This window comes from Malus domestica, chromosome 08 (genome assembly GCF_042453785.1).
Source record: "Malus domestica chromosome 08, GDT2T_hap1".
Lineage (NCBI taxonomy): Eukaryota > Viridiplantae > Streptophyta > Magnoliopsida > Rosales > Rosaceae > Malus > Malus domestica.
The window spans coordinates 12,580,969-12,603,867 of NC_091668.1; the positions used below are offsets into that span (position 1 = coordinate 12,580,969).

At 38.5% G+C, this 22,899-nt stretch overlaps 1 protein-coding gene and 2 long non-coding RNA genes across 5 annotated transcripts; 2 read left to right on the plus strand and 1 right to left on the minus strand.

Moving 5' to 3' along the window:
* Positions 1–2,396: 2,396 nt before the first annotated feature.
* Positions 2,397–5,966, minus strand: LOC103449942 (uncharacterized). 3 transcript variants are annotated; one of them, XM_008389264.4, is made up of 8 exons: positions 5,768–5,966; positions 5,553–5,666; positions 5,290–5,460; positions 5,097–5,176; positions 4,517–4,664; positions 4,240–4,320; positions 3,084–3,206; positions 2,397–2,792 (listed from the first exon to the last, which is right to left on the minus strand). In XM_008389264.4, exons 1-8 carry the CDS (start codon positions 5,792–5,794, stop codon positions 2,730–2,732), a joined length of 807 nt encoding a protein of 268 aa, XP_008387486.3. In that variant the 5' UTR covers positions 5,795–5,966; the 3' UTR covers positions 2,397–2,729. The 3 variants fall into 3 exon arrangements, with proteins under 3 accessions (XP_008387486.3, XP_008387487.3, XP_008387489.3); XM_008389265.4 differs by having other exon boundaries at positions 2,397–2,895; positions 5,768–5,952; XM_008389267.4 differs by having other exon boundaries at positions 2,397–2,917; positions 5,768–5,952.
* Positions 5,967–11,806: 5,840 nt separating this feature from the next.
* Positions 11,807–12,254, plus strand: LOC139198410 (uncharacterized). The gene is made up of 2 exons (XR_011583871.1): positions 11,807–11,924; positions 12,119–12,254. It is a non-coding gene; the product is annotated as an uncharacterized lncRNA (long non-coding RNA).
* Positions 12,255–17,751: 5,497 nt separating this feature from the next.
* On the plus strand, positions 17,752–18,221 carry LOC139198411 (uncharacterized). Its single transcript, XR_011583872.1, has 2 exons — positions 17,752–18,004; positions 18,102–18,221. It is a non-coding gene; the product is annotated as an uncharacterized lncRNA (long non-coding RNA).
* The last annotated feature ends 4,678 nt before the right edge of the window (positions 18,222–22,899 follow it).

Consider the following 22,899-nt stretch of genomic DNA (forward strand, 5'->3'; position numbering starts at 1 on the left):
ACACCTCACATTTTCTTTTTTAATTAAAATGTATCTTAATACACCCCACATCATTTCCTATAGTACCCTCACACCCCAACTCTCAACATACACCTTAAATTTCCTACCTAAGATGTAAAGAGTATAGGGATACTCTTTACATCTTAGGTGCAAATACATAAAGTCAACCAAATATCTTATTTGTTTCTTCGAATAGGTGGTTTCTAAGTTGTTTTTCCTCCTTGTCAAATAATAAAGATAAAGATTTGAGAATCAGCATTAATGGAAAGAAAAAAAAAATTGAGAATCCATCAGTTTGTGGCAAAAAGGGATTTAGAAATGCATAGCATAATGGTTCTGCATTAACTTGATGAATACTATTTTTGGATTGCTTCAAACTTTTCCAGAAGGTAGCCTACTCTTTGATAATGAAAAAACCATAAAATTCAGCAAAAAGTTACAAAAAACTACTATGATATTCAGCATGAGCTTGCCTAAACCTTTAAAATTTGCTACTTCCCTCCATTGCTTCACAAAATTCTAACCACATCAGAAGAAATAAAACATTAATATTAGTTTCGTCCCGTCTCATTAGAACTTAATTACCGTAAAAACCACTAATAATATAAAGCAATATAAAAGATTGTTGTTGTATGAAACATTATGCGGTGCTTAAAAGGTTTGAAAGAAAGTAAGCCCAAACTAACCTTAAAAATCTGCAAATTGACAATTGTGTGCTATTTATATAAGTCTAATAAGAACAATGTTTTTGGTATGATTCTTGTCACAAAGCTACGGGTTTTCGGCGAATAAGCTATAGCATGTCTCATTGCCAAACTTGAGACAGCAATTTAACACGGTAAAGTGTTACATGTAATGGGCGGAAAGTGAGAGTTGTTTTGAGAGTTGAAGAAGATAAATAATCTTAGAATATACATGCTACAAGTGATTTGATGAGGTTTATGTAGAGTTTATTTATTTAATTTTAAAACCTTATAAGGTCGAAATTGTCATTCCATATTAAGGTATACAACTCATTTAATATTAAATTTTAAAGACGAATGTATTCAACATAATGTAGAGACCACCATAAAAAGAACATATTTCAAGCCTTCATTTGTGGGGAACACCAGCTCACCTAGTGTTCCCGGAACCTAGAAAAATTTCTCCCATCCTACCTAGGATGCAAATATTCTTACTTTTATTGCATTTTTATCTATGCTTTTGACACTACATGCATTTGTAAGAAGGATTCTTCCCGTACTGCATCCCATATTGCATACTCTCACTTCTAGATTAAATTAGTTCTAGACTTTGGTTTTAATTTATTTGTATTTTTACATATCATTTGCATATTATGGATTTGTCATTTTTCAGGTGTCTGCCATCATGCCTTGATTTTGATGCCCACTTGGATATCTAGGTCGAGATGTGTCAGTACCCATTTTTGGGTTTGAAGAATTTAGCAAATGTTTTAGGAAAATATTATTGGCATTCCAAAAATCTCATTCTATACTCTTCATAAGTGTATTTTTCTTTCCAAATATAGAAAGTTTGGAGTGTAGAATGAGATTTTTTGAGTGCCAATAACAATTCCCATGTTTTATGGTACAATTATTTTTTGGTTAATTTTGATGTATCCATGTTTATATATATATATATGTGTGTGTGTGTGTGTGTGTGTGCACGCGCGCGCGCATACTTTTTATGACAAAACATAATTTTTTATTTTGAATTTTCTTTTAGGCCACAAAAATATTTACACTAGTGATGAAAAAATAAATTGATATCAAACTTGTTATTCACGAGATTAAAACCTAAAACTATCACTTATAAATATATAAAGATAAGTCGAACCATATACTCTTAACAGTAATCTAACTCATTGGTCTCATATTCTTAACCGTTTGAAAAAAAAAAAATGTGTAAAATGGTTGAAAGCAAGATGCAGTCCATTAATTAGTTAAATTACATTTATATTGTCTAGCAGTAATGTCAATGTGTGATCATATAATGGTGACTACCCTAATAAAAAAATATGTGTCATCATATCAAAGCAAGATGGAAACAAAAATGTCATCCTTGCTTCATCATTGCCATATATATTGAAATCAATCTGTATCAATTATAGGTTCGTTTTCAATCATATAATCTTTTGACTTTTAAGGAAGCACTTCCAAAGAATAAGCCATGAGATCGGACCTTCGTCGGTATGGAAATAGATAACTTCAATTTCTACATCAACCTGATTTTCCTAATAATTCTTTATATCTTGGTAAACCACTAATCGTTTTACTATTCGCAAATAATGGAGATAGCCAACCCGTTTGGTTTAGCGGGACTCAGTCTCCACTCTGTTGGAGGAGGTCCGCGTTCATATCTCATGAACGAGAACTATAGAATAAAAGAACAACTAATGAAGATAAACTCATAATCTACATGTACGAAATTCAATGGGGGAGTATTTTACACAAAATTAATTGATCTTTAATTTACAACTTATGACGAATGAGTTCCTCGTAAATTCAGTAAGTAAGCATTGGACCAACGTGCGATGACATGAAGATGGCTGAAACACCTCAAACTTCACATGCTACGGAGGTACTTCGATGTAACTCAACCTGGAAGATGTTTACCCAAAAAAAAAAAAAAGATTTTTAATTTACAACTCATGGTGAGCGAGTTCCTAATATCAATTTAACTAGTGAGCATGCGACTGATAGGCGGTGGCATGACGATGGTTGAACACTTCAATCTCTGGAGATGTTTGAAGCAGAACTTCTTCGGAGTACCTCATTCTTTGTACATTCCTCCTGAATGTTTAAAGATCTATATCAGTAATTTTGGGGGAGCTTGGAGTACTGATTAGATATATTTTGGCAAGAGCCAGGACAATGACCACCAATTCTCGCCAAACTGCTAAACAACACGCTTACATCTGTGTAGTAGTGGCCAATGAAAGTGACAATGCTAGGAAATTATAATTACCTAGATACTGCGTATTACATTACAAGACTAGCATACACGACATTCTCTGAACTAGCAATGAACTAAGTGTTGCAAACGCTAACTATTAACTGTGATGTCATGATTACAATGCTTACCTGAAGGGCTTTTAAGAGTGAATAACAGTGCCTTTGCTCTGCACTTGCTGCAAAATACTTTTCCTTGAGAGCATCACAAACTTTTTGCTCTTCTTGAAGCCCAAGTTGTACCTTTCGAAGTTTCTGCAAGATAGATTTACTAGCAACCTTCAGAATAACTTGAAGCATCGGAGAAAAAGTATGCACAGAAGTTGAACATGAGTTCAGGATAAAGAAAATGGCATATTCGGTGCGTGCAATGTTGAATTCTTCTAAGAATTGACATAAGCACAAATATTGTTTCCTTGAAGAGCATACAAAATTCATTTAGTCCGAAATAAACTTGATACGGGACTTGGTTAAATTATATCAGTTTTATCTTATTGGTCTCTCAAATTGGCTAATAGCTCAAACTTTTTATCTTATTTCTCTCTTCACATGGTGGGTGCATCTGTTCAGTTGCAATCCTTATCCTACACTATAGATGACACTGGAGATGACACTATGGATGACAAAGCTATACCTATACCTGTACCTATACCTACGTAATGTTTTGTCTTGAGGCTTAACAAATTTTGTCGTGCGGAAGTTGTATAAAATTTACATTGATACTAATATCGGCGATACTATCAAGGAGCTCCATTGTTAAAAGTTCATTATCAACCATGAGAATTGGCCACACAGTAACTCAGTTCACCAAGTGGCTGCAAGGCATAATTTAATCCTCTCCAAAGCTATGTATACTTTCAATGCTAGTTAGAACTTTAACCAGCCTTTCCTCGAGGAAGGAGTAAAAAGGCCATTAACTCGAGCCCTTGTAAGGTCGTACCGATCAAAAGGCTAGCTCACTGGATGCTAGTAAATGGTTTACAGGAATGTTATGGGGGCAAAATCCTCATTTCTAATAAAAGATCAAAGGTGCCATTCACCAGCATGCAGTAATTGGTTCTCTTTCACAGAAACGATGGACCTCTGAGGACATATAAATAGATATGTATTATGGAAACAGAAAAACAATGCTCTTTAGGATCAACTAAATCATACTTTCCAAGGTTAAGGAGTTAAATTTCTTCTTTTACGACAAAGATTGTGAAAAAAATTTCTAGGCACAATGGGGATTTCTTTTTTGATTCCCAACAGAAAATATGCAAGCAATTTGATCATATTTGGAGAATACCTGTTGACTGCCCTTTATGATTCCCTCCATGGAGTTGATAAGTTTCATGCGACCGTCAGTGCTATTGATTGCTTCTTGAAACTATGCAAAGTTTACAAGCAAAACAAGTTGGTATTAATGAGAAAATATACTAACAGCCAGGACTCGAAATCCCTCCTGCATAAATCAAAATTTCCCAAAGAAAAACGATGCAGCCATAACCATAAAAAGGTTGCGTAAACTACATCTACTAAGAAACATAAGAGTACTGATGGAAAAATTCATGGCCGTAGCATACCTGTGAACTTATTGAATTCAACAATGATGTTTCCTTCAGCATATATTCCTTGATCTCCAAAAGTGCATTGTAAGTGGCATAGTATTTCCGAGTTTGTTGAAGTTTTCCCTGAATTTGAGCATTCAATTCTGACAACCGGCATTCATACCTGCAGAGTGCAGACCCAAGATTGAGTCAGTCAGCGTTATTCTTACGGCCTGTTTGGAAATGCTTCGCAGGAATGTACTTCAGCTTATAAGCGCTTTTACAGGAACCACTTCTATTAGAAGCACATCGAAGTTTTATAAAAATCCGATTGTTTCCTGAAGAAAGCACTTGAAGCACTTTCAGAACGTTCCCAAAAATGCTTTTGGATATCTAAAAATGCTTTTAGCTATTCTAAAAGCACTTCCAAACATGTCTTATTCTATCCTAAACACAGACACAATAATCAAAGACAATATATGCCCTGAACTTCAATTCTCATACTTTTACCAATTCACCAAAATTCTTCAAACTTGTTTTTCGGTGATTCACCAACTGAAACCAAAAACCATAAAATCTTAAAATTCTTATAAACTGAGCAAGAATGAACGCATACTGGACGAGCTCAGATTGCGAAGGAACATCATCAATCTGGCGCTGTACTGCCAACGCTGCCCTTAGTTTAGCTGCAAGTTCCTACACATTAATACTTTCATCACTAAAAAGGATAAAACTTAATAAATCACCACTATTTTGCAGCAAATGATCACAGCTTCCTAGCGTTGCGAGCAACAGCAACAGAAAATTACCCTTTTCGCCGAACCGATTTTCGCCTCCGATTCACTCAACAAACGATCCAGTTCATCAGGAACATCTTCACTATCAAACCCATTTTCTATTTGGTCCTCCAATCTACGAACTTCGGCTTCCAATACGGAATTGCTAAGAGACTGGACTTCAAGCTCTTGCCTTTCCAACTCCTGCAATAACAGTATCGAATTACAATCAATACCCATCACCCGAAAACGACGACGCTTCGAGGGTAAACAGAGATTTGAGGAAAACATTGAACCTTCAGTGACTGCTTGAGCGATACCAATTTTTCAACCGCAGTTTCTGCGCCTCCCCTTTCGATTTTTTCCCTCAAACTTTGCAATTCGTTCGTGAAACTTACCTTCTTCTGAATCTGAAATTAATATAAATTTGAAAAAAAAAATCCCACAATTTTAGTAAAAACGAATTTTGATTTGCCGTGAAAAATGAGAAGAAACCATTTTTTTCACTGACCAATTTGTTGAGATTGTCTTTTGACATTATCGACCTTACGAATTGTTTAGTTTCGCTGCAAAACAACTGAAGTTCCTGGAAACGACGGCGTTTCCTTCTGGTGCGTAGGGGCTTCGTTGTGAACAAAGGTGGATTGGGAGGTGGAGGGAGTTGACAGTTGAGGCGGCGAGGCCAGTAGGCGACTAACGAACTTTCATTGTTTTGGGTTCGTTCTAAACGACGAACCGTTTTGTGGGCTTAAAATTTGGGCCTAAACTATCTCTGACCTTTGGATTAGAACCTAAAATTTTTAGCCCAGAAAATTTAGGTTTTAATCCAAAAATAATTTTTTTACTTCAACTTTTCTAGGTTAAAATTTTAGCTCAGATTATTAAAGAATGAACTTATACTAATTTTTTTTTCTTAAAAGTAACTTTTTTAAAAGACAAAATTATGTAGACTATCATAATTTAATTTTATGAACATTTTAACCTAAAAATATTTAGATTCCGACAAATATTAAAAAATCACTAACCGACACCATGAAACTCGTGAAACACTATGAAAGAATATGAAACACATAAAATAATTTTTTTAATTACTTTAGCCGTTGAATTTAAATTTGGACCATTAGATTTTTTTTTCTTTTTTTACTGTTGGATTTAATCAAATTAGATCTTAACTGTTAGATTCAATGAATTTATAAATAAAAAAATATACATATATGGTGGATCAGCCCCGCTAAACCAGGGGGAATCCTGAGCTAAATTTGGCTCAAAAATGAGTTTTGAGTTTTAACTCATATTTGCCCCAAGGGTTGAAGCAAGTTGGGGTAAATTTAGAACCTAAAATTTGAGTTTTACTACAAGGGTTGGAGTAGGTCTTATGGGTTTAGAGTATTGTTTGGTCGCGTTTTCTAAGGTGCGGGCATCATTTTGCAGACCTTAGGTGCGAAAGGAACATGGTCCATTAAATCAAATCTAAACAACTGAAAAACAATTTATCAAAATGAGATTACTATGAAATCGGGTCATCGATGACCCCTCACTAAATGAAAACGGTACCTGGCAAAATTTCAAAATTTTCGGAACTTAAAATCTCCCCTCCTTGTTATCAACAACAACCTACTTAAATTTGTCTTCTCCTTCCAAAACTCTTCATCTCCCGCGTTTGTTCAAGCATCATTGTCGTCGAAAACATCCTTATTGTTTGAAAACCTGTCCAAACCCAGTGGTAGTTGTGTTATGCTTATCTTCTCCAGCTTCACTGCAATTTCAAACATCATTTACGAAAATCAGGGAAGTTTGGTTGAAGGTTGTGCAGTTGGTTCCATTGAAAAGACATACTTTTCACTTCATTTGAGTTGGGTTTTGAGTCCTTGCACCATCACCGATGTCATATTTGATTCTTCCCATTCAATTTCAAATTTGGTGAGTTTTGAAAATGGAACCTTAAAAGTTAATTTTGTACTTTTTGTTAATTATGATAAATTAAGTTAGTTTTAAGGTTAATTATGCATGTTCGTTATGTAATTAGTTGAAATTGGTGGATATATGTGAAATTATTGAGAAGGGTGCGTTGTGAAGTTATGAAGCTATGTTGACGGGTTGTGTAGAGGCTAGGTCGTTAACTATTGTTTTGGTAAAGTTATAGTTTTGGGTTAGGATTGATTTTTGTTTTTAAAATATTGTTAATTTTATGACGGGAGTTGATATTGATTAAGTAATGCTGATCTGTTGACAAAAGATATATAGCTATGAAACTTTGTTGACGTGTTGTTGCAAGTTTGTGTTTTGTTGAATTTATGTGTTTGTATTGTTATATGTATAGGACATGGCAAGCAATAGTATTCAACGAGCAACCAAAAAAGAACATGTGTATAGGCAAACGGTTAACAACATATCCCAAGCCCCCCATGTGCTAGGATTGATTAGGGAGAAGCTTAAAGAGGCACATCTTGGTGCCTTTAGGGCCACTTTCTTTGGCCACCTCGAGCGTGCTAATCAATTGGCCTTTAGTGAGCAATTGGTCCATGAGTTGTCATTGCATAGAGCGGCAAACCAAAGGGTTAAAGGCCTTGAGGGGCTGACTAATTTAATAGGTTGAGGGAATATTTTCTCTAGAATTAGGGTTAGCAGGTGAAAGTAACAAGAGGAGGAATGAAAAGGGCAAAGGTAAAGCCAAGGCCGTCCTGAAGAAAGTCACAATATATATATATATATATATATATATATATATATATATATATATATGACTTGTGGTGCTTGAAAGGGCGTTTAAGGAGTGCAAGAACAGGGAGGATGTTTTCAAGCTAGGCTTGGTATACTTTGCTGAGGCTGTATTGATTTGGGCAAAGACCAACGTCATTGTGAATCTAGAGTACCTTTACCTCGTAGAAGATATGGATAGGTTCAATAGCTTTGCATGGGATTCCATCTCATTTGAACAACTTCGTGACAGCCTCTCGTTTGCTACTTTGAGGAAAGGTAGAGGTAGAGTTGAAGGAGATGGTGAGGGAGATAAGAAGGAAGAAGAAGAAGTTAAGGGAACCAAAAGGAGGCAGCGGTCCGGATGGGGCTGCAAAGGATTTTCGTATGATTTTTAGGTAATATGTGTTGCTTTCGTTGGTAATGTTGACTTTATTTCTGTGGTGGAGTAATAATTTACTGAGCAATACGTGCAGGTGTGGGCATGTGAAAAAATTCCCCAACTTGAGAAGCCCTTATGTTACTGCAAGATCTTAGATCTGAAAGCTACACCGAGAATTCTGCGATGCAAGACAACAAAGAAGTAACTGATCCACGAGTAGCTACAGTTGTATATAGCCGAGAGCCAAGAGGTATAACTGTATTGCAAACCTTTTGAAATTTATGGATGAAAGTGAATGTCTATGAATGTTGTATGTGAGAAATGTATTTCTGATGCATGGCTTTAAATAGAGTGTTCCGATTGAAGAGAAAAGGAACAAAGTGTACTAAATGTAGGCGATGATGATGATATTGTGATTCTTGACAACCTCACTCCCGACATAAATGATGTCAGTGAGTTGAAATTGAAAATCAAGGAAGATGTCATTAACGCAATTGGCCCATGAGGAGGAGATTTCAGAGAGGATGGTGCTGAAGAAAGTGGAACAGTTGTCGAAGGTGGTAAAGGAATTAAGGAGGGATGTGAAGGAAAAACATGCATATGAGAAGACGAGTAAGAAGAAAAAGAAAAAGATGTGGGAAAAGAAGAAGAAAATGAGGAGGGAAAATATGAAGAGGGAAAAGAAGAAAAATAAGAAGATAAAGAAAAGGTGAAAAAAGAAGAGGGTGGTGAAATTGGCGGTGACGTAGAAACTGTTGTGGAAGAAGAAGAAGAGGAGGAAGAAGAAAAGGGTGGTGAAAATGAGGTTGATGAAAAAAATGGTTTGGAGGGAGGGGAGGAAAAACCAGTGGGCGAAGATGGGAATGAGGATGAAGAAATAAGGGCTGAAGGCAAGAGGGGAGAGGGGGTGGGGTGAGGGTGAGGGACCCAGAGGGAATGAGGTAATGAGAGCTATGGATGACGAGGGTTGGAAGGTGTTTGTAGGGATTGTTGAATGGAGCAGTCCCTTAGATGTATGCCGCGAAGATGGTTCGAAGTGTAGCCGATGAGTATGAAGATTGGAAGAGTTCGGATGATGACAATGAGGAGGTGATATACACACTTAAGGGCGAGCAGGTGGGGACCAAGAGGAAGGTCCCCTCCACAAGGGCGACGTCAAAATTTGTGCGAACCAAAATGGGGCAGTAAAAGAAGATGAAAGTGGTTTGCTAGATGCCTTTATTGTTTGACGTCGCAAAGTGCTAAAAAATATATGTCGGTGAACCCAAGCAGGATGTTGTGCAACGAGAAGCATTAATTAAAGCCAAAAAGAGAAACTGCATGGTTGAGGTGATGGAATATTTCTATCACTTCAATAAGTTGAAGGAGGTGATGGAATATTTCTATCACTTCAATAAGTTGAAGGAGAAGGCAAAGAAGTAAGTTACTCTTTAACATTTGGATTTTATGGATGCATGAAAAAATTGATTAATGACTAGATGAGGTCAACTATTTTTTTTGTTACATTCTTAGTCCGGTTGCCCAATTGGAGATACTAATTTCTAGCGGCAGCTTCTGGACCAAAAAGAGTGGTTGTCAACGGATGTAAGTGGCTAAACTCTATGTGTTATGGAGTGGTATAAATGTGTTGAGATTGCGTTGGCGTGAAATGAATAAAATTTTGTATATTGCAGTACATTCACTTGTAGCTCTATCTCCTGCTGAAGCATCATGATGAGGCACGGAGGATATGCAAGTGTTGACCATCAACAGAACAGACTGGTTTCTGGTAACACATCCTACATAATTTCTCCTAAAATTGAAAAGTTTGGCAATATTGTGATGTTGAGTGTGTCTTCGTACATGAAGTGTCGTACATGTTTTTTGATAAATTAACACTTGTGGATAGTCGTACTATGAACGTTGCCATGCTGAGAGGACAATTGAAATGAAAACTAAAGGCCGGAAAGGGGTTGCATCCAAACAGTTTGAGCCAGTGCAAGTGAAAACAGTGACGGGGAAGGGGTGGAGTTTGGTAGATCATGGGTGGAGGGTGTGGATAGGGTGTACATGACCCCTCCTGAACCTTGATCACCATTAGGTTGCCATAGAGTTGAATCTTAAAGGTGGGAGAATAAATGTGTATGACTCTATGAAGATTGCAACCCACTCGCGGCAAGCTTGTGCGAAATTGGCTCCCATCGCTCATGTGTTGCCGGTGTCCTCCTAAGCCTTTACAACAATTAATGTAAGCTATACAAGGCTATAAGTTACAAGAGTACCAAAACCTAATTATAACAAAGCCCAATCGGGTTGTGCTCACTTTAACATTTTCCTAAAATATCTTACTCATTGCAAGCGGCTTATAGCTCAAGTGGTTAAAAACGTTTACTCTTACACTCGAAGTGTTGTTATTGTATTCACCGTCCTACCCTCCCCAATATTGTTCCAATTATACTTCGACTACTTAATTTTAGCAAGCCGAACCGAACTGCTAACTAGTCTTACGTTACTGAATAAGTTGAGTGTTGGAATTTTATAGTGGCACATTCACAACGAGTTTAGGTTACTTAGCTAGCCGAAACAGCGTAATTGTATGATCTTGTAAGTTTACAATTGTATCCTAACTGCTAATTGCTGATGCCAATTTTAATTATATATTCCATGGTGCCTATTCCAATGCAAATTGCACCAGTGCCAATGTCTATGCAAATTTCCAATGCTAGTAGTACCAATGCGCCAGTGCAAGATTTTAATGCCAATTTCGAGTGCAAACTTCCAAACAACAAACAAACTGCTGATGCTAGTTGACAAACAAACAAATTGATCCCAATCAAAGATGACGCACATGGCTTGATCGACATTACTTTAGTCTAAAGTAAGGTTTTCAATTGCACTATTCAAATGAATAGTGTTTTGAGATGGATTTTGAGTTATTTACAAAATTCATTTCAAAAAAGAGAGATCTTCTGCTTTACGTATTTTCTTTGAATACGCATGTTGGATATGGTGTGCATTGTCTTACTGTATATTGGTGTAGGTCGTGATGTCATTACACGAGTGTGGAGGCAATGTCGGGGATGATGTACATATCCCATTTCCTCATTGGGTGACAGAAATTGGCCAAAAGAATCCTGATATATATTTTACTAATAAGGAAGGGAATCGCAACACTGAATGCTGTTGAGGTATAGTATTCTAGAATTACCTACTTATGTTGGTCTTTTATTTCTATGGATTGCCATAGCTCCTTTCCTATATTTGTCTTCTTTTACATGTTCCACTCATGTTTTAAAAGAAACTATTGCTAAACCTATTCCAACTTATATGTTCTATATTTCTAAGAATTTTCCTTTTGTATGCTCTAAGAATCAGACCCTATGCTTTCTTACTGTTTAATGCTGAGAGTTTTTATTCTGTTGCATTATAATGGAACCAATGCAGGTTTACTTCGACTACATGAGGAGCTTCAGAGTTGAATTTGATGAGTTTTTTTAAGGAAGGAATAATATCATAAATTAAAGTTGGATTAGGTCAGTGTGGAGAGCTACAGTATCCTTCTTATCCTGAACAGCATGGTTGGAAATATCCTGGTATTGGTGAATTCCAGGTACCTTAATAAATGGTGATCCCTCCTTTCATTAGTGGCATGCATAATAGCTAGGGACTGACGGTTATTTCTAAATGTTAAGTTAATAGCCCTTCATTTATCTGTGGTTATGACCTTAAGCCTGTAGCTCATTTGGTTTTTTACCTCTATCTGAACCTTGAAGTAGTTCTCTGATTCAACCTGGTTTGGTGCAGTGTTATGACCGATACTTGATGAAGAATCTGACGCAGGCAGCAGAAGCAAGGGGCCACTCCTTCTGGGCCAGAGTACCAGATAATGCAGGTTCTTATAATTCCCAACCACATGAGACAGGGTTTTTCCGTGACGGAGGTGATTATGATAGCTACTATGGCAGATTATTTCTTAATTGGTACTCCTGTGTGTTGATTGATCTTGGTTATCGGGTACTTGCTCTGGCCAATTTAGCTTTTGAAGGCACACGCTTTGCTACAAAGGTGAGTCCCTTTATTGGACATTAGTTCTTCACAAGTTTATTTTTTTGTGGAGTTTCTTTATTTGATTTATGAGCAGCTATCAGGTATCCACTGGTGGTACAAGACTGCCAGCCATCCTGCTGAACTAACTACTGGATTTTACTGTTAGACGAAGTCATGAATCCACGTGACTCCAAACCCTAAAGAAAGGTCCACGACAGAACCTCCACCTTCTCGCTGTACAACCTGACAGAAGGAATACTTCACATGGTTTCTGGCACTTGTATTATTTATTGCATGCGTGTATTAAACTTGTATATAAACCATGCTGTCAGTACAGCAAGGGTTAAGGACATTATTATTATTTATTGCATGCTTGTAAACTTATATAAACCATGCTGCCATTGCAGCAGGTATGGTAGTGAGTAAGCTTGATTATTCATCAGTAAAGACCATATTCTTCATGGTATTGAGCCCTACCGTCTAACGACTCGATCCACCCTTCGTTTTATTTTTTTTTTCTCACGCTTCCATGGCTGACGAAAATGGCACCTCCTCCCAGTCCACCATCACCACCCCGCCTACCACCAATCCCTTCCATCATTTCTCCACAGTGGTCCATATTAAGCTTGATAGATCCAACTACCCACTGTGGTTGGCTCAAATTCTCCCAATTCTCCGAAGTCGAGATCTGATGGGATATGTGGATGGTACCTCGGTGTGTCCTCCAAAACACTTGCCTGGTATCACCACTGTCAATCCACAGTATGCTGCTTGGGTCCAACAGGATCAAACGATCCTTAGTTGGATAAATGGCTCCTTAACTGCTTCTGTCTTGTCTACTGTGGCCAGCAAGAGGACTGCTCGCGCCACTTGGGAAGCCTTGGAGCAGAGGTATGCCTCGACATCCCAAAATCGAATTTTGTTCCTGCGAAATGAATTGTTGCAGACCAAGAAAGGTGATCTCTCTGTTGCGGATTACCTGGATCGCATGAATGCGATATCTGATAACCTAGCCCTAGTCGGGCAACCTGTCTATGATGATGAACTTGTACAGATTGTGTTGAACAATCTAGGACCTGCATTTGAAATGACAGTGAGTGCTGCTCAAGCTCGGGATACTCCCATTACTTATCCCACACTTGAGTCACTACTGTTGACCACTGAACGTCGAATGGCGGAACAAGCAGCTTCCTTGGCCGAGACTGCATCTGTGAATGCCTTTGTTGCTGCTCGCGGTCGTGGTGGTGGAAGGTCGAGAGGAAATGGGAGAGGTGTGTCTTCCTCCAATCGTGGCATTCCATTCAATCCCCGAGGTTACAACCCTCGTCCCAACCATCAGCGTAACCCGCCAAATGGTGATCGTCTTCCTTGTCCCGGTGAACGCATTGTTTGTCAAATTTGTGGCAAACCAGGTCATCCTGCCCTTGATTGCTACCAGCGAATGAATGCGGCGTATGAAGGTAGGATTCCTACAAAAAAACTTTCAGCTATGACCTCCTCTCCTAATACTCTGAACAAGCAACAGAATTGGCTTCTGGACACCGGTGCTAATGCACACATTACTCCTGATCTTCAAAACCTTATCAACCCTAAGGAGTATACTGGTAATGAAACTATTGGAGGTGTCGGTAATGATTCTGCCATCCCTATTTTGCATTCTGGTTCCAATCAATTACGTACTAAAGCTTGCTCATTTAAATTAACCAATATTCTCCACTGTCCCACTGCTTCTCAACATATAGTTTCTGCCCATAGGTTTACATTAGATAACCGATGCTACCTACTAATATTTCCATATTTTTTCCTTGTTAAGGACCTCAAGACCCGGAAGACGCTTTTCCGAGGGAGATGTGAGAATGGGTTATACCCATTTCAAAGTGGCAGTGGACAACTCCAGTATCCCATTTCATCATTTGTTGGAGTCCGGTGTTCTGTGAAAACATGGCATGCCCGTCTAGGTCATCCGTCTCATTCCATCATTAAGTTTTTAATTTCAAAAAAATTAGTACCAATTCATGGTACTTCTGATGTTAGTTTTTGTGAGACTTGTCCCTTAGGAAAGAGCACTAGATTGCCTTTCTATGCGTCTGAGTCTGTTTCTCAATTTCCTTTGCAACTGTTACATTCTGATGTGTGGTCTTCTCCAGTTATTTCTAATGAAGGTTTTCGTTATTATGTTTTATTTGTGGATGACTATTCTCGCTATTCTTGGACTTTTCCTATGAAAAACAAAAGTGAAGTTTTCGAAATTTTTGTTAAATTTAAAGCTTGTGTTGAGAAAATGCTTAATCTTTCCATTAAAACATTTCAATGTGATGAAGGAGGTGAATATAAGAGTCGTGCATTTCAAAATTTCCTTAGTACAAATGGTATTTCTCAACGATTTTCATGTCCTAAACATCCGGAACAAAATGGACTTGCCGAAAGAAAACATCGACACATTGTTGAAACAAGTGTGGTTATGCTTTCCCAATCTCACTTGCCCAATCGTTTTTGGTTTGATGCGTGCTCAACTGCAACATATTTGGTGAATCGAATGCCCACAAAACTTTTGTCTCATGTGTCACCGTATGAGAAACTGTTTAACAAAACCCCAAAGTATGACATGTTGAAAGTTTTTGGTTGTCGATGCTTTCCTTGGTTGGTACCCTACACAAGCAATAAACTTCAACCCAAATCCAAATCTTGTGTTTTCTTAGGATATTCACTCAATCATCAAGGCTATAGGTGTTTGGATGTGTCCACACGACGAGTGTACTTGTCACGCCATGTCCTATTCGATGAGGACTCCTTCCCTTTTAAGGGACTCACATCTTCCTCTGCAGACATCATTCCACCAGGTAACCATGTGTCCCCTGAACTTTTATTAACCTTTAATATGCCTGCTAGGTCAAGTCCTTCCCAACCCCACGCATCACCTTCTCCATCAATTACTTCCTTTCAACCTCAACCGACCTCTACCCGTGACCAAACATGTCCTTCAATCACTACTCAGTTGCAACCTGAACAAAATAACTCCCTAGCCCAACCTCATTCTATTTCTACGACCCATTTGTCTTCCTCGCCTATCCAATCAATCTCCCCATTGCCACCCACCCTACCCTCAAATGAGCAAGTCACGGTATCCACAGAACCGATACCAATGGTGCCTGAACCTCAGGGCAATCGTATGACCACACGTTCACAGTCAGGAATTCACAAGCCCAACCCTAAATATGCCATGCATGTCATTGTTGACAAGTTTCCTCTTGAACCCAATTGTTTTAGTCAGGCTGTGAAGTCTCCAGAATGGAGAAATGCTATGGTTCATGAGTTTAATGCGCTGCAGCAATGTGGGACATGGACCTTGGTTCCGTTTCATCCCAACATGAATTTGCTTCCTAATAAGTGGGTTTTCAAGCTGAAGCGACGTGCAGATGGCATGATTGAACGTCATAAGGCGCGTCTTGTGGCAAATGGGTTTCATCAGAAAGTTGGTGTGGATTACACCGAAACATTCAGTCCTGTTGTGAAACATACAACTATTCGGCTTGTTCTCAGTCTTGCTGTCTCAAAAGGTTGGCATGTTCGACAGCTTGATGTCCAGAATGCCTTTTTGCATGGGTTTTTACGTGAAGATGTATATATGAAACAGCCTTCGGGGTTTACTGACAAGCAATTTCCCTCTCATGTTTGTAAGCTTCAGCGGAGTATTTATGGTCTTAAGCAGGCACCGAGGGCGTGGTTTGAGAGATTCTCGGACTTCTTGCTCCAACTTGGTTTTCAGGAATCAAGCTGTGATTATAGTTTATTTGTCTACAGTCATTCCGGTGTTTACTTAATCCTTCTAATCTATGTGGATGATATTTTAATCACTGGCAACAGTCCTCATCAAATATCTAGGTTGATTAAAAGGCTTGGCACCTTGTTCTCGATGAAGGATTTAGGACCCCTTAATTATTTTTTGGGTGTGGAAGTCAAGTATGATGGCACGACTATGCATCTTTGTCAAGCAAAGTATGCGTTGGACTTGTTGTCACGTACCAAGTTCACAGATGCAAAACCAATTTCAACGCCTGCTGTATCTGGTCAGAAACTCAGTGCACATGTTGGTGATCCGTTCGAACACCCCGATCTGTATCGGAGTGTGGTTGGGGCCCTACAATATCTAACGGTTACACGTCCTGATTTATCCTATGCTGTTAACCAAGTCTGCCAGTTTATGCATGCCCCCACTACTCATCACTGGATGGCGGTGAAACGGATTCTTCGTTATTTGAAGGCCACACCTAGTCATGGTCTTCTGTATAAACCAGGCTCGGCACAACTTTCAGCATACTCTGATGCGGACTATGCGGGGAATCCCGATACTCGACACTCTACTGGAGGATTTTGTATTTATCTCGGCTCCAATCTTGTTTCTTGGAGCTCCAAGAAGCAGAAAACCGTGTCTCGGTCGAGTGCTGAGGCCGAGTACCGGCAGTTAGCCTACACAGCCGCCGAGCTTTCATGGTTACGTTCCTTGTTCAAAGACCTGCAGTTGTATCTTGTGTGTCCACAGATATGGTGCGACAATGTCTCTTCAATTGCCCTTGCTTCTAATCCTTTGTTTCATTCACGGACAAAGCATTTGGAAGTTGATTATCACTATGTTCGAGAGAAGGTCGTTCGTCGTGAATTACAGGTTAATTATATTTGCTCGCAGAATCAGCTCGCTGATATCTTTACCAAGGGCTTGTCTTCGTCTCGCTTCACATTATTAGTGTCCAAGCTACCCGTTGTTTCCCCACCTGTTCGCTTGCGGGGGGGTGTTAGACGAAGTCATGAATCCACGTGAATCCACGTGACTCCAAACCCTAAAGAAAGGTCCACGACAGAACCTCCACCTTCTCGCTGTACAACCTGACAGAAGGAATACTTCACATGGTTTCTGGCACTTGTATTATTTATTGCATGCGTGTATTAAACTTGTATATAAACCATGCTGTCAGTACAGCAAGGGTTAAGGACATTATTATTATTTATTGCATGCTTGTAAACTTATATAAACCATGCTGCCATTGCAGCAGGTATGGTAGTGAGTAAGCTTGATTATTCATCAGTAAAGACCATATTCTTCATTTACAACTCCTGCAATCGTGATGGGTATGTGCCAATTTCAGTAATGTTAAAAAAAAACATGCGGCTGCTCTGAATTTCACGTGTTGAAATGCGCATATTAGACCAACATGAGGGCTTTCCGGAAGCACTGGCAGACCCCGAGGGATTAATTTGGCAGGTAAGCACAGAAACTCTTATGTCATTACTCCCTGGATGTTAAGCGTATGTAAATAAAGGTAAAGGTCGTACCCAGTGCACAAGGCTCCCGCTTTACGTATAAAGCAATAAATATAAATCGCTACTGTTTGGAAAGTGAGCATCTGGTTTGGCTGGATGAGAAGAATCTTAAAAAGCATCAATTAGACTTTTGAGCTGAATATGCATTCTTCTTTTATTCTTAGGAAGGTGGCCAAATTTAGAGTCCGAGTCAGTTGTTATTTTGTGAATAATGGATCTGCTCAGATTCATTTTTCTCCATTTGTCAAACACGTACTTTAAAATTTCTAACTAACATGGGCAAGCAACACTGGATCAAGAGGGCGGGTCTGTTGTTACATGTAAAATGTCAGTTTCAATAGGCTTATGTACTGAAATATTATCTGTGAAGCCTTTTAATTTGTTTTCCTTTTTATAATGTTTTTGGATTTCATTTTTTTTTTAGGTGCTGAATGCTGCAAATTCCTACTTTTCTCTGCCTCCTTACTCTCTACTTGCACCAGTTGCGACACACAGAGAGGGAAAGGGAAGAGTGGGGATCTCACCGCCATGGATTACATCGCCGGTGAATTTGTGATTTTTGTTACTGTTATTTGTTAATTTATCCGTTTCTTTTTTTTTGAAGGTCAGTTAATTAATCAGTTAATAGTGTTACTGTTTAATTAATCAGTTAATAATACTGCTGCTGATGATTTAGTTTTAGTATAACGATGCTGTTAATGATTTGGATGCGACTGCCAAAGAAATTCAAGCTTCTGCTAAGGTAATTATCGATAATTGGATTGTTTAATGCGATCAAATGTGGTAGTGAAATGTTAAATTTTATGGCTACAAGTTTCTAATTAGAATACTAATGCTGCAATTCATGATGATCAATATGTTCTGACTTAAACAGTTACTGCAAATGTATTGTTGTTTTGTGATGAATGAGTTATCTTTTGCATATAAGACTTTTTGTTTCTCGATACTAAGTCTAAAATAGAGATTTCAGAGCAAAACGTTGATCCAGTATAAACGAGTTGTGATTTTGTAGTTTTTATATGTTTCCAGATGAAGTTAGGATCTGCAAAAATTAGAAAGTGAAAAAGTGCACAGGAAAGTGATGCTGACTCACGAAAGATGGTTCAAGTCTTTGTTGGAGGTACATTGGATTTATGTTTCTGATGTGTTAAGTACATTGTTAGGACTATAGATTTGGATTGAACTCAATATTGTCCGTGTATATAAATATATGTGTGTATATAGATGTGTGTGTGTATAGATTTATACATAAAGGGGAGATGGATGGATAGGTGTATGCTTAGTCTGTAAAAGAAGAAGAGAAAACAAAAACCACACCAAACAACTCGCATTTAAAGCTCTTTTTCTTTTTCTCTTTCTCTTTTGACATAAATCTCTCTTTGTTAGATTGCTAGGAGGCTACACTGTGTGAGGGCCATGTATGTTTTATTACGATCGTATCTATAGTTTTGGGAACTGGAGGAAAGAAGTGGAACAAACCATTTGCATGGCAATGGCCGACTTGATTCTTTCTCGAATTTGTAGTGCACAAAAATGGTTTAGTATATATGTAAAGGGGATGAGAGAACGCAGATATGCAAATGCTGTATCAGAGATGATTTCTTTACAGAGTTCAGTGCTTACATTTGTAGTTTTAAGATCAGTGTGGATGTTTCATAACATTGAAGGATCCCTTATTCCAAGAATTGTTATTGCATTCGATTTCGTGATTCGAATAGTGAAATATATCTATGAACTGCCTTTTTTCTTAGTCAAAATATAAGTTTATATTATACTAATAAATTATTTCGAGTATATATTTGAATGTGGCTGGTGAACTTGGACTGAGTTTGATATGTTGATCGCTTGAAGCGAATCGCTTTGTGGCTATGATTTGATTTTCAAGAGATTAAATCACTGTCTTAGGCATCCTATTTCCTAGGAAATTATGGTTGCTGGTGTTAGCAATGGATTGAGTCTTTCTATTTGCTATGATTATATATCTAAACAAGCATGACCTTAAATTAGGTGCAAATAACAAATTTCGTTCACAAAAGAAAATGGATAGGTGTATGGTTATTAATCTTTGTTTTTCTTCCATTACGTTATTTGATTTTTTTGGTTGTTACTATTGTGAAATCAAATTCGTTCGATGCATTGCTTCTTTCAATTGCTCCTTAAACATAAGAGGGCATACTAGCATAAACTCTTTGGCACAAGGTAGAATAAAACTTATGTAATCGACTCATTTTTCATGTCATGCCATGTTGGTTTGGTGAAGTTTATTTGGATTGTGTAAACACGGGAATTCCTGCGATGAACGAGACAAGAACACATGTACAAAATAATATTTGTATTAATGATTTAGGGGTTACAATCTCTTCTACAAATTTAGCCTCTGATTCTATCTTTGTAATGGGTAGATTTGTTGATGTTGTTGATCCAAAGGGCCGTCGGGGCTTGATCAAGAACAGATGATGAATGATGAACACTTTCTACAAGGGCCATCGGGGCTTGATCTTGAATTAGTGGAAGTTTCTTCAAGGGCCGTTGGGGCTTGGTCTTGAAGGAGGATTTTGACAAAGAATGAAGAGGACTTTCTTGATTATTCGGGATTTGCTTGAGGGCTTTAGAGTTTTGAGGTTTCAAGGCTTTGGTGTGAGGTGAATTGGTTATGAATTGGTGTCCCAATATGAAAGCCTAGGCTTCCTATTTATAGAATTCCAAAACTTGATTTTTTGGATTTAAATAATCAGATGAAATAAATCATTTCTGCCAGGTGTTGACACGTGTCCTATTTGATGACTTTTCCAATTTATTTTGATTTTCGTTTAGTCACATGCTATGTGTAAAATTTATGTGACACATGAACGTTGAAATTTTAATTATTGATCAACATTTATTTCACCGAAATTTCGATGTCTACAAATGCCCCCATTTCAAGGCGCGTCGTATACATGTGCTTGTCATGTGTAGAAGATGCGTTTTGAAGTCCCTTACTGCAGATGTCGATCCAAAGGCCGTTGAGGCTTGATCTTGAACTGGGCTGGTAATTTCTTCAAGGGTCGTCGGGGCTTGATCCTTAATTTGGCTGGAAGATTTTCTAGTTTCCTCCAATTGTTGATTTTCCATAGACTTAATCTTGAACTGGGCTGGAGGGTTTTCTGATTTCCTCCAAAAGACTTTTCACATACTTAATCTTGAATTGGGTTTGATTCAAGGGTGGAGGACACTTGATCTTGAATTGGACTTGTGATTTCTTTAAGGGCCGGTGATTTCTTTAAGGGCCGTTGAAGCTTGATCTCGAACTTAAACATGACCACGAGCAGTTTTAGGACATGCATGCTTTGAAAGATCAAGGAAGTTCGTAGCATTTTCATATGAACCCTGAGCAGTTTGGTTGACGATATGATCTTCAAGGGTTATCGAGACTTTGCTCTTCGGTGACAGTGCCAGCGAAAGGTTGTTGAAGCTTCTCGAGCTCTTTGATTATAGCAACGACGGCGGGCTTGGATTTGACTTAGACTCCTCCGTCTGGATTATGCAGTTTGGCCGAGAAGGGTGTCCTGCCATAATGATTTGTTCCAGCTCATCGTGCTGCATTATTCTCTGCTTGTTTCTTTTGCCTAACCGAAGTGGTGTGCAACCCTTTGCCTTTAAATGGTCCTTCAGAGCATCACTTTTCAGCCACTCATCCATGCTTGGCAGCTTCAGTGTAAAGAGCCAGCACCATATCAACTGTCTTGAAGTATTTGCTGAGATAATTCGAAACCCGTCAACAGTTGAAGATGAGCACTAGAGAATAATGCTAGGTAAGAAACCAGACAAAGGTTCCAGGCAATCAGTTCAGTTCCTGATCGGACGTTTAATTTCAGGTTCCGACTGATTGCTTCCTTTCTCCTTGTTCTGCAGGCAAGAACAAGGGCAAAGGAAAGGATAGGGAAAAAGCATGATATGAAATACCTTTGATTTCGACCCCGATGATATGAGATACTTTTGCTTTTGAAGAAGTAGCGGATGATCAGCACATGTATTTGTTGAGCTTGTCTCCACATGCTTCGATGCATCATTTTCACTTGCCTTTTCTGTTCTCCAGGCAAATGTGGCATCTTCTCTAGAAGCATAAGATGTTGAGATAATGAGTACTTCGAGAGCACTGCTGAGTGAGCAATCAGGAAGGTTCCAAGCAGTCGATTCCTTACCAGAAGCTTGAATGGAGGTTCCGACATATTGCTTTCTTTATCCTTGTCTTTGCAGGTAAGAACAAGGATAAAGGAAATGACAGGGAGATTGCATGATATGAGATACTCTTGCTTTCTACCTTGATGATATGAGATACGTTTGCTTTTGAAGAAGTAGCGGATGAATCAGCACGTATTTTGTTGTGCTTGTCTCCACATGCTTCGATGTATCATCTTCACTTGCATCATTTGTTTTACAGGCAGATGTGGTGTCTTCTTTGGAAGTACATCAACGGTTGAAGATAAGTTGAAGGCGATGCTAGGTAAGCAATCAGGGAAGGGGTTTCTAGGCAGTCGGTTCCAAATCAGAAGGTTGACTCCAAGTGTCGGCTGATTGCTCTCTTTCTCCTTGTCCTGCAATGAAGAGGGAGGACAAAGAAAAGGATAGGGAGAAAGCATGCTATGAGATACTCTTGCTCTCAACCCTAGTGATATGAGATACCTTTGTTCTGGTGTGGCTTGGTTGAAGAGGTATTTCCAGGGAAGAAGAAAACTGAGTATGTTGAAAGGTTTTAGTTGCAGATGCATTCGGCAAGGAAGAAGGGTCAGGCATTTTGGATGTGTGCCTTGCTATAGAGGATGGAGGTCGAACTATATGGTGATTTCCCGATAGCAAGTGGCAGTGTGGATATGGCCTTGTCACCCACCCTTGTCGACCAAAAGTGTGGTAGTTGGAATAATGGACTTCACACGTTTTCAACTTTGTCAGTGATCTCTGGCAAAGTTGCACGTGATAGCCGAAAGCTAAGACTGCGTCTGAAATGTGTTGACGGATTTTACGCAGGAAAATTTGGGTTTTGAAATTCAAAGAGTGGTGTCTCTTCGATTTTTTTTTTTGGAACAAGTGGTTGTGTTGCCTCTTCTTTTTAAAGAGGTGTCAATTGCATTCAACATGCACACTTTGAATATTGCCCGCCTTTGAAAATTGTCTTTGCTGTATTTTTGAGATTTTACTCACTTCAACCCTTTTCTTTTACCATCTTTTTGGAAATGGCTAACTCA